Raw genomic sequence first — 11459 nt, forward strand, 5'->3', positions numbered from 1 at the left:
CAACTCCACTTCCTGCGCCACCACTTCCATCCCGGACGAGCGCTTCGTTACCGCTCCCCTTTCCTCGTTCTTCACATCGTAATAGAAGTCCCGTACTCTTTTCATTTTCTGCTGCGGAATGCTGTAGGTTCATGCCTAATCTCCTCAAGTCTGCATTCCACCCCCCCCCTTGTGAGACAATTGGGTCGATACTGTCCGAGAGAACTCTCGACAGACTGTGGGCCTCCTTTTGGAGAAGTCTGATTTGTTCTCGGCCACCATTAGTGTGAACCATGGGCAGTTCGTGCAATCCTTTCGTAAGGTGTATGCTTCGACGTTTAATCCCTTTATTCTAGTTCACAGATGGTCAAGGTTTTTCGATTTGAGATGTCATGATGGTGCAAAATCTACCATGAGAATTTCCTTTGCCTCCTCGTTTCTGTTTCCATGGCTGGTTTGCTCCCTTTGCAAGTCCAAAATCCCCTGCCTACCTTCTGCATTTCACCTTTATACCATGCGCCGTTCCATGAGCATCGCGCAAAATTCAATCTTTCCATATAAACAGTCTTTAGAGACGAATTTTCCTGCTGCATCTACTTCACATAATAGATGTTTGGATGACTTATTAACAGAAACTGAATGTTCGGTGCAACCTATGTTGGAAACCGAGTTACAAGAGAATACCATCTCGCAAGTTGAACTTTTGGATGTGCGCACGCCAGGGATTGGACCCGCAGCCACTTCGGATTCAGTGGAATCCAGGTTTGCTTCAGTTATTGAGACGGAACCTTTTTCCTGCGATGTAAGTACAGTTCAACTAACTCCAGATGAGGTTGCCGAAGTTATTTTAAATAACCAAAATGATCCACTCTTGGCTCTCAAATATTATCTGTGGGCAAAGGAAAAGCTGGGATGCGGCCAAGTCATGAAAGCCTTATGTATCCTGCTTCACGTCTTCATGCAGTCTGGAAAACTGTCACCTGCTAAGCAACTTCTGAGGCAAACAATCTCAAGCAGTCATGGTCCTCAAGGGAGCGCTTTTATTAGCTGTTTGATAGAGAGCTCCAAGAAGTTCCAGTCTGAATTTAATTTATTCAATTTTGTGTTAGAGAGATATGTGTCTGCTGGACGCATCAGTGAGGCAGTGGACTGCTTCAATATAATGGTTGAAAATGGTATTTTTCCTGGACAGAGTTATAGAAATTTTCTTTTAGCTGCTTTGGTGAGGTCGAATGATATAGCAGAGGCCGAGAAGTTGTACAGTGAAATGCATGTGAGAGGCATGGAGCATGACTGCGATACACTTGGTGTGATGATAAAAGCTTGTTTGAAGAAGGGTGAGCCCGCTGAAGCTGAGAAGTATTTTGAAGAAATGAATGGTTGGGGCGTGAAACTTGATATTGTCAAGTATACTGCTGTTATTCAGGCCGTTTGTATGGTACCTGATTCAAGAAGGGCGTGTGAGTTGTTAAATGAAATGAAAAATTTGGGTTGGGTTCCAACTGGAAGGACATATACAAGTGTTATTGAAGCTTGCTTGAAACAGAGAAATATGTTAGAGGCTTTAAAATTGAGAGATGAAATGTTAAAAAATGGCCAACCACTCAATATCATAGTTGAGAAAAGTCTCATGAAGGCTTACTGCATCCAGGGCAAGCTAGATAGTGCTTTCGAATTGATCCCTAATATGATTAAATATTGTATTGAGCTGAATTATTTTGCATACTCAGTCCTGATTGAAGGTTGCTGTAGGAAGGAAAATGTTGAGAAGGCCTATGAACTTTATAACCTAATGAAGCAGAAAAGTATATCACCCAATGTATCTGACATTAATTTATTAATAAGGGGATTTTTGAGAAATAAAAATTGGACTCAGGTCTACAAGTTGTGTGTGGAAGCTGTGGACTCTGGTGTTGCCGATGTTGTTACATACAACAACTTCATATATGTGCTCTGCATAGATGGTAAGGTGAGAGAAGCTTCTGATTTATGGGACAAGATGGTGACGAAAGGTATGAGGCCAAACCTTATTTCCTACAATAACTTGATACTTGGACAGTGTAGATTAGGGAGCATGGAAAAAGCGAAAGACATATTGTCAGAAATGTTTCAGAAGAACATTAAACCTAACGTTGTCACGTACACCAACATGATAGATGGGTATTTTGGGAAAAATGAGATTGAGCAAGCTTTGGACATGTACTACCAAATGGTTCATTTGAAGATTTCTCCAAATGCTTTCACTGTCAACACACTCATCAATGGGCTATGCAAAGCCAGTCAAACTTCCAGGGCATCTGTTATGTTGAAGAAGTTCATTGATGAAGGCTTTATACCCATATGTATGAATTATAATTGTATTATTCATGGCTATTTAAAAGAGGGTGAAGCGAATTTGGCATTGACTACTTATCGGCAAATATGGAAGAGTGGCTTATCTCCCAATATTGTTACTTACACTATTTTGATGGATGGTTTTTTCAGAAGTAATAGAATCGATCTGGCCTTGATAATGCGTGAAGAGATGGAAAGCAAAGGCATTGCATTAGATATAACTGCATACAGTGTTCTAATTGATGGATTTTCTAGGAATGGAAATATGGAAGGTGCACTTAAGGTTTTCAATGAACTGCATGAAGTTGGTTTATATCCAACTACAGCCATCTACAACAGCCTGATTTGGGGATACCGGAACCAAAATAATATGGAGGAGGTACTTGGTTTGCATAAGCAAATGAAAAAGGATGGGATTCCTTGTGATTTAGCAGCTTACACGACTTTAATTGACGCTTCACTAAGAGTGGATGATTTAGTTTTTGCTTCAGATATGTACACAGAGATGCTAGGCAAGGGAATTGTGCCTGATATTGTTACCTATACTGTTCTGATAAATGGCCTTTGCAATAAAAGACAACTGGAAAATGCAAGGCGGATCTTTGATGAAATGTGTGAAAGGAACATTTGCCCTGATGTTCTAATCTACAACATTTTGATTGCTGGATACTTCAGGGAAGGAAATCTGGAAGAAGCTTCTAGATTGCATGATGAGATGCTTGATAAAGGACTTAAGCCTAATGATATAACATATGATAGTCTTGTGAATGCAAGGATCGAGGGAAAAGTCTCTGTAACTGCTTTTTAAGCTGGTGAGTAGATATCTGTCTATATGCTTGGTCGCATGCTCTCTATATGGAAGATATGCAATAATGACCACTTATTGGCGTTAATTTCTCATTAGAGTTAAAATATTAGTGAAACATGAACTTTTGGACTAATTTCTAGACCTCATTCTGTAATTTATAACTCATGCCCCATGCTGGTTGATGGACTTATTACTTGTCTCTCACCTGCTATCAAAGTATAAAATTATTCAGAAATAAAAAAAGAACAAAGGAACAAAAATAAATAAGACACTCTCAATAAGCAGAATTGTAACTATTTAAAAAAGAAGTAGAATTAAACTTCGGTTACTTTCTAACCACATTGGCAGTATAAGGTTGAGTGCACCTTGTATTTGATTTTCTTTATTTCATGGGGTTATAATAGTTTTGCCTTTTTTTCAATGGTAATGTCTTGGCACTTTTGCATTCCATGTTTGTTTATTCGATTATAGTTGCTTTTGATTAGGTTGAGGAGATACATTGTGCAAAATAATACGTGCAGAATGGAAAACTTTGTATAATCATGAATTGATCAAGTGGAACCATATGTATCCTTCATGTCATTGAGAGAGGAGAGAGGAAGGAGTCAGGTTGTCATTGTGTGAGTTATTTTTCAAAAAAAAAAATTGTGTGAGAGTAGCAAGTTTCTTCCATATGATGTGAATAATGAGCACTGAATGGTTTAAACTCAGATACTTCAGTAACTTAGTTTTTTAACTGACTCCTTTTACCATATACTACTAAGAGATTAGTTGGACTAAAACAACTTTAAATGTAGCAATGCTATGGTTTGTGTAGATTTATTCATTTTCACATGGTTATTATTGTATTAATTCTTATCAAAGTTAGAAAATTATATTTCATTGACCAAAACTGAATACCTTGGCTGATATTTACTTGGATTTCTATTGGTTCCCTTATGTGATATATTCTCCCATGACGAGGATTTCTTAAATCTTATTCTCAGATTAACTTTAAATGTTTTATCATTCGTGCATTTGAACTATGATGTCTTGTATATTTTTTAAGTTCAAAATTTATTTTAAATGGTTTTTATTAAAAAAGTAAATTTGAAATTCTAAAAAGGTGTTTTTTGCAAAAGTATAAAACCAAGATTAGAAGGGTATGTATGGCTGATGGTTTGGTGGGGTTTCTCAGTCGTTGTTAGTACTCCTCATTCAGTTCCCTTTGTTTCTCGCTTTAGCTTTTTGGCCTTCTTAATGAGATCTCACTTTCTCAAAAAGATAAGAAGTGTATTGCATGTAGCTCTAAGGATTATTTCCATCACTTTTTAGAATAAAAAGATCATATTACTATTCAAAAAAATCATATATATATTGAAAGAAAAATGCTTTAATAATTCATACGACTAAAACGAGATCTATAGGGCCGGGAGGGGCATCCCGAACAATGAGAGATTGGAGGGACACCTCTTCTCTGGCTGATCTCAAAACATGAAACCAAGAGAATATAAAGGACTTGAGGTCCATGATCTCAAAGAAAAGTTTGGCAAAGGAGCCAAGGGGGGAGGGCTTTCTTCTTGCACCAATTAATTGATGGTGAGTGAATCCCCTTCTACAATAAAGCTGCCATGGAAACACGAATTGAAGATCTTGAGCCCCTGAACCGGCATAGGCAGCTCGGCGAAGATAGCATCAACAACACCCAACAAACCTGAATAGGAAAGGATGAAATCTCCCGAGAAAGATATGAACACCCCCCAAGCCAGAAGTGCCAGGGTTGACGAAGGAGCTCCCAAAGTTGAGCTTAATGAGGCCCGCAGGAGGAGGGAGCCATTGCTGAATCCGATTTTGCACGGGCTTTGAAAGGGAAGCAATCTGCACCCACTTGTCTCTAGTTAGGCCAGTTTCAAGGTGACGACATTGCTTGAGGGTGGACAGCCAAGCAATAATGTTATTCAGAGCACGGTGAGAGACCACACTATGAAGGGAGAATTTGCCAGAGAACTGCCTTTGATTTCTTTCCAGCCAAATTGACCAATGAGGAAACATGACACAGACTTTGAGCATGAGCTTTCTTTTTTGGGGAGGGATGGCCAGGAGCTGAGAAAGAAAATCCTTCCATGAACCTGGGATGCAGAGGTTGACTCTGAACACGTTGAGGAAAAATGTCCATATCTTCTAGGCAAACAGGCAATGAACCAACACATGGTTGATGGATTCCTCAGCAGTCCCATAAAATCAGTAAGAAAGGCTAAGGGAGGTACCTCTTCTTCTTAGGTCAGTCCCCAGGCGGTCAACATAAAAAAGAGTGCGTTAGACTAAGGGGTGATCAATGATGGAATCCGTGTTACAGAAGGTCAGTCCAAGGTGAGAATTTTACCATGTAGAGAACTCCAGATGAAAATTTTGACCTTGTGAGTGGCTGAGAGGGACCATGCAAAGGGGCAGGGCCTGGGCTGGGGGAAGCGACTCCCTCGAGTAGTGATGAACAACTAGCCCACGAGAATTCTCCATTAGCTTCAGCAGCCCAAATGGGTGTGTTCTCAAGGTGTCTTGGAAGATACATAGTGTTGAGCAGGTTGACAAGCCACAAAGCCTCCTCAGTTTCAAGCTTAGTGAGTCCTTACCTAAGATCTAAATCCCAAGAGGAGTGAGTTCTGTTGCACTTAGCAATAGTGTCTGCCACAGTTTGGTCCAGGAGCTGAGCCAGCCGATAGGAGATGGGAAAGAGATCCTTGAGGGGCTTATATCTAGCCCAAGTATTGTGCCAGAAGTGGACCATGTCACCTTTACCCACTTGGATATGTCAGGATGATTGAATCAAAGAGAAGAGGCGGGCTATACGCTTTCAGATGGGTGAAAGTTGCATTCCCCAAACCACCAACTAGATTGAGAGATTCTGGCCTTGTGATGGATAGTGGGGTCCCAAGTATTTTCCTTACAGTAGTTGATTTTCCAGCATTATTTAGCTTGATGCACCTGACTAAGCATTTTGATAGGTCTGATACTGAGGCTACCCTTCCTCTTGCTCTTGATCACGTCCTCCAACTTAATTAAGTGATGCTTGAAGCCCGTTTCAGTGTCTCTCCATAAGAAATGCATCATCATTTTCTCCAGTTTTTGGGCTATGCTAGCTGGGCAATGAAGAAAGGAGAGGAAGTAGGAAGGGATACCACTGAGAGCTGATTTGATGATGGTCAGTTTGATTCTTTGGATAAAAGCCTTCCTTTCTAGGAAGAGAGCTTCCTTTCCATTTTATCAATAATTGGGTTCCACAACATCTATCAGGCTTTGAAGCAACGAGGGGGAGCCTAAGGTGGCTGGCTGGAAGGTATTCGGTTTGACAGGCCAAAGTGGCAGCCAAGTCGTTGAGGTTGAGGGTGTCAATGTTGAAGTTGAAAAGGGTGGATTTTTGCCAATTAACCTTCTGCTCAGAAACAACCTCGAAAATAGCCAGGGTCACCTTGAGGTTGAGCACCTGGTTGAGATATTCATTTATGAATGATTGTGTCATCTGCATACTGTGTAATGGCAATGTCCATAGTGGTAGAGGATGAAGCGCTTTGCGTCCAGTGCTCTAGTCATGCAAAGGAGACCAGCCAGCCTCTCTCCCTCCAAATTGAAAAGGAGAAGGGAAATAAGATCCCCTTGCCTTATACCTCTCAATCCCTTCAAGTACTCACCACGTGCTCCCATTGATGAGAATTGAGTCGGTGGTTGAAGAGATACAGCTCTGAACCCAACCACACCATTTGGTGCCAAAGTCCATGTCCTCCATCACATAATCCAGAAACTGCCAATTTACCTGGTCAAAAGCCTTCTGAAAGTCAATCTTGACTATCGGCTTGGGATCATTGCATCTTTTGAAGGCATCCATAATTTCATGAACGGTCATGACAGAATCCAATATGCTCTAGCCTTTAATGAAGGCATTCTAGCTTAGGTTGATGAAGTGCTGGAGGACTCCTTAGAGCTAGTGGCAAGAATTCTTGATATAATCTTGTAAGGACTGGAGATGAGGCTTATTGGCCTGAAGTGCTTTAGTCTTTCAACATTTGGATATTTGAATTAGAGCAATAAAGGAGGCTCCCATATTTCTGAATGTGAGGCCATTACCGTGAAAGTCATTCATCATATTAACAATGTCTGCCTTGAGGAAGTCCCAGCCCATTTTGTAAAACTCCCCATTGAAACCATCAAGCCAGGGGCCTTGTCAGTCGGAAATGAGGTGACAACAGCTTCAATCTCCTGCTCGTTGAACGGTCTTTCAATATATTCAGCAGGAAGAGGGATCTTCTAACAAGGTTTCCAAGTGAGCTGAGGCCTGGAGGGCAGATCTTAAGAATAAAGATTTGTAAAATATCTTAAGATGCTATCAGTAATGGCCGCCCTATCAGAGGTCAATTCCCCATTAACCATGAGGGAATTTATCTGATTTGATCTGCGCCTAGCAAAGGTGATAACATGGGATAATTTTATATTGCCATCATCCTTGTTGAGCCACTTGTGCTTCCAATAAATGCGGTCATGTAGGATGGGTTTTTAAAGTAAATTAGAGGAGCAGACTCTTAAGTGAAAGTTTTAAATTGTTCAAGTGTCTATCTTCTTCCACAATATCCAAATCAGGGATCTGAGTTCAGAGCAATTCTTTTTGATGAGTGAAGGTAGATTTTGATTCAGCGGTCTGAGTTTGGATTTCAGCAATTTTAGTTTGAGTGAAAGGGATCCCCCCCTCAGCCCTTGTTCAACTTACTCCAGCCACTAGGATCAACATCCACGTGTTTTCAAAATGGAATAGCCCATTTCCCCAGTGGGTGGGTGGGTGTGTTCAACATAATGGGCCAGTGGTCCGAAACTATCCATCCCAGTGTGACACCAGTGGTGTGAGGATATGCCTGAAGCCAAGATTCGTTAGCTAGAAGTCGGTCAAGCTTGGAGAGTGTGGGAGGATTTTGAGCTTTTGTCAAAGTAAACTTTTTTTCCCAGAGGTGTCAATCGTGTCCAATTAATGGGCATTGATAGAGTCACTGAAATGTCTCATTGTAGAGGATATTGGCTTGACCGTGTGGTGCTTCTCACTGTAGTATCTAATTGAATTTAGATCTCGAGCCAGCATCAAGGGGAGACTCCAAAGGTTGAGGAGGGTGGTAAGCTCCTCCCAAAATGAAACCCTCTGCCTGTATCTTGTTGGCCCATAGAAACCTACTACACACCAAGAATGTTCTGAGTCTTATCCAGAAGCTTGAGACAAATAGAGAACTACCCGATGCTTACATCAAGCAGCTCAAAATTGGCCTCGTCCCAAATAATCAGAATACCACCCATTGGGGTCTCTGCTTGTACCAAAGATCCCGAGCATGTGAATCAGTCCCATTTCATTTGGTTTCTTGGAAAATTGTCAGGGTAACCTTGCAGTCTTTCAAAGTCTTCCTGATTGCAGCTTTCTTCTGCATGCCTCTGACTGAAGTTTAGATCATGTAAAAAATACCGTGACAAGAATCTGCAAGACAAGCACAAAACTCTTCCAGCTGTGGACTATTTTACATTTAAATTTTTTATATATTATTTCATTTGAGGTTTTTTGGTTCTATGATCTTTATTATTTGGGTTTGTTTTCAATTCAACATTGGATGGTTTTACATATCGTCAGTGCTATAAAATTACTTGTGGAGAACAAGTCTTTCTAAAGTTCCAATATTTTTGCTATTTTCTCATTGGTGGATTTTTGTGATGATATTTATCTCAAACGGAATATCTGGGTGCACAGCCTCTCTTCTCGAATCTCTTTATAGTTATTAAGATGATGTTTAAATAAATGGTTATCTTTTCTTAAATTTTTAAACTTTGTAAAGATCTTTTGGTTTTCTCATAGTTATTAAAAAATATTTCAAAAAATTTTATGTATTTTAATACTTGAGAAAAAGAAAAAATAAGTTGTTTCCATTTCTACAAACTTACATAATATCCGCAAGTTGATTTTGAATTTTACATGATGGCTACTCATCTCTTTATAGGCTCTTTCTTATGAGTCCAATGATTAATCAACCTCAAAATGCTGATCGAAGAGTGCATACATAATATGGAGGCAGATTGCTTATATAAAATAACTTCGTCAGCTTGTCCACTTTAATCTGCATAAGTTTTTGACCACACGATTTCACACACTCTTTTAGCAGTTGAATTTGGCTGTTAGAGGTTTTCTTTTTCTTTTTTGCATTATTTCACATGACTTAGTAGCTGCCAGTGGATGCATTCTTCTATGGTACTTGGTTATCTAAGACTAAACTACTCTTGTCAAACTAAGTTGCCTTGGAATGAAAAGGACCATTAACTTGGAGCTTATGTCATTTAAAAGAGATGGATAATGTGCACTTTGGACCAATAACCCTTAAAGGAATTATCCAGAAAGCTTCACTATGACTATGAGGAATAGTGTGCATAAATGACGAGTTCTGCTCACAATAGAGGTGCTACTGAGCAATAAAGTCAGGTTGATCAGTTTCACCAATTTCCTATGTTTAATGAGGTTTTAATGAGGTTTGGAACAATTGATCACTGGAGGTTGACTCCATGGGTGAATTATCTGGTCAGCAAAGTAACGAATTCTTGTTAAACATGTTTGTATAATTCTTTCTTTAAGATAAAATAGTGCCTGCTGTGGACCTAGTTAGTCATTACCTGTTATATAATCTATTTGAACTTTTGAAAGATGTGCCTGCTGTGGACCTAGTTATTCATTACCAGCCATATTACCTATTTGAACCATTAAATGATCTATGTGGCTCAGCTACAAACCACAATCAGTTGGTAGTGCGTGAACTTCTTAGATCCTTGCCTTGGAAACTGCTTTAATCATTAAGTTTGTCTCCTTAACTTTTAGATTTGGTACTTGACTGTTTTGAGGCAACAAATCCTATTGGTTATTTTATATGGACCTCATGCAGTGCCACATGTATTTTTTACATCAAATGACTACATATTTTGGCAACTTGTAGTTCAAACATTTGTCGTAGATGGTTATATTGGTTGACATAAATCCACCTACAATCAACAGCATGGTTTCCATCTGACAAGTGCGGTTAGAACACTGCCATGGTGCCAGCAAAAGGAACAAAAAGGTTTATATTGGCTTGTGGATCTAATATCCACATCTCCTTTTTCTTATACCTATTTCATGTGGGTTTTTCTTTATTGATTATCTGAATTTTTCTCAAAGATATTTCATCACTCAAAAGCTGACTTTTTCAATATAGTGTAATTTATTGCCCATATAGAGCCATTTTGTTAGCGAAGAGGACTGTACCCAAAAAAATAAAATAGCATACCGGTCTAGTTGATACAAATTTAGTTTCTAGACTTATCTGAGCTCATTTGGTGGTTTCTGTTTCTGATGTGCTGAAATAGGTAACTTTCACCTGAAATTGGTTTTCTTTCTGAAGTACACATCTTGTGCCCATCTTTGCTATAAAGTATTTCTTTGACACAAAAACTTTTGTATGATAAACTATTCTTTTCTTGGACAGAACTGCTTCCATCGAGTTCCTTTGAGTTGGCTTTGAGTTGGAAGTGAACTGCAATGTTCTTCCTGAGTTGATATATGAATTTAACTGGAACATAGAAAGCCATGACTAAAGGAGTCAAGGCACTATGCGAGAAATGGAGAAGATGGGTGCGGATCTTAGAGAGTGCATCCAACAATTACCATCTCTCTTGACTCTTGCAGAGCATCTCGCTGCTTAGAAACAACAACTTACCATTCTCATTACATGTTGGCCTCAGTGGAGCAAGAGTTGAAGCAGCATGAAGTCAAGGACCTTGTAATTGCTCTTTCCACAATGGAAAAAATAGTTGAGTTGACCAAGAAGGCACTGTGCTTTGAAAGAACATCCTATTATAGAGTAAATGGTGGGGAAATAGCCATGGAGAAGCTCAAATACAGTCAAATGAAAGAGTTTTTTTTTTTTTTTTTTAAATAGTGATAAGTCATGCAAAGAGATTGATTTGGACACAAGTTGGGGCAAAGCGTCCAAGTGGCACATGGGTTGGGCACTCAAACCAAACTTGGCTGTTCGAGGGCAAAGCTTGATTTGTTCATGTTATTCATACATTTGACTCCTTGACTGCAAGCAGCTCTCAGGAGAAGGATGTTGAGTTCACATTGCTAAAAAAGGGTGCAACATAGGATATCCACATAAATTTGTAATAGAAAATTGTATATTTTGTAATGTAGTCCCACCGAATGGATTGAATAGTGTTTTGACTTTTGGAAACTATGATGCATAAAGAGGGAAAGGAGGCTCATACCAACCTTAGCTGCACCCAAGTTTTTCATTTTTTTTCAGAAGTTACATTTATA

General features: G+C 39.4%; 1 protein-coding gene across 1 annotated transcript; it reads left to right on the forward strand.

Annotated features, from left to right (window-relative positions):
- Positions 1 to 44: 44 nt before the first annotated feature.
- Positions 45 to 11394, forward strand: LOC137958653 (pentatricopeptide repeat-containing protein At3g54980, mitochondrial-like). Its single transcript, XM_068805732.1, has 2 exons — positions 45 to 3125; positions 10627 to 11394. Exon 1 carries the CDS (start codon positions 392 to 394, stop codon positions 3119 to 3121), a length of 2730 nt encoding a protein of 909 aa, XP_068661833.1. The 5' UTR covers positions 45 to 391; the 3' UTR covers positions 3122 to 3125; positions 10627 to 11394.
- Positions 11395 to 11459: the final 65 nt, after the last annotated feature.

This window comes from Aristolochia californica, unplaced genomic scaffold, assembly GCF_029961685.1.
Source record: "Aristolochia californica isolate CCGP_79_NKW_82.1479 unplaced genomic scaffold, dmAriCali1.0.hap1 SCAF_3, whole genome shotgun sequence".
Taxonomy (NCBI): domain Eukaryota; kingdom Viridiplantae; phylum Streptophyta; class Magnoliopsida; order Piperales; family Aristolochiaceae; genus Aristolochia; species Aristolochia californica.

Coding starts and splice junctions, on each gene's coding strand:
- LOC137958653 (XM_068805732.1), top strand. CDS start 392: ATGAGAATTTCCTTTGCCTCCTCGTTTCTGTTTCCATGGCTGGTTTGC.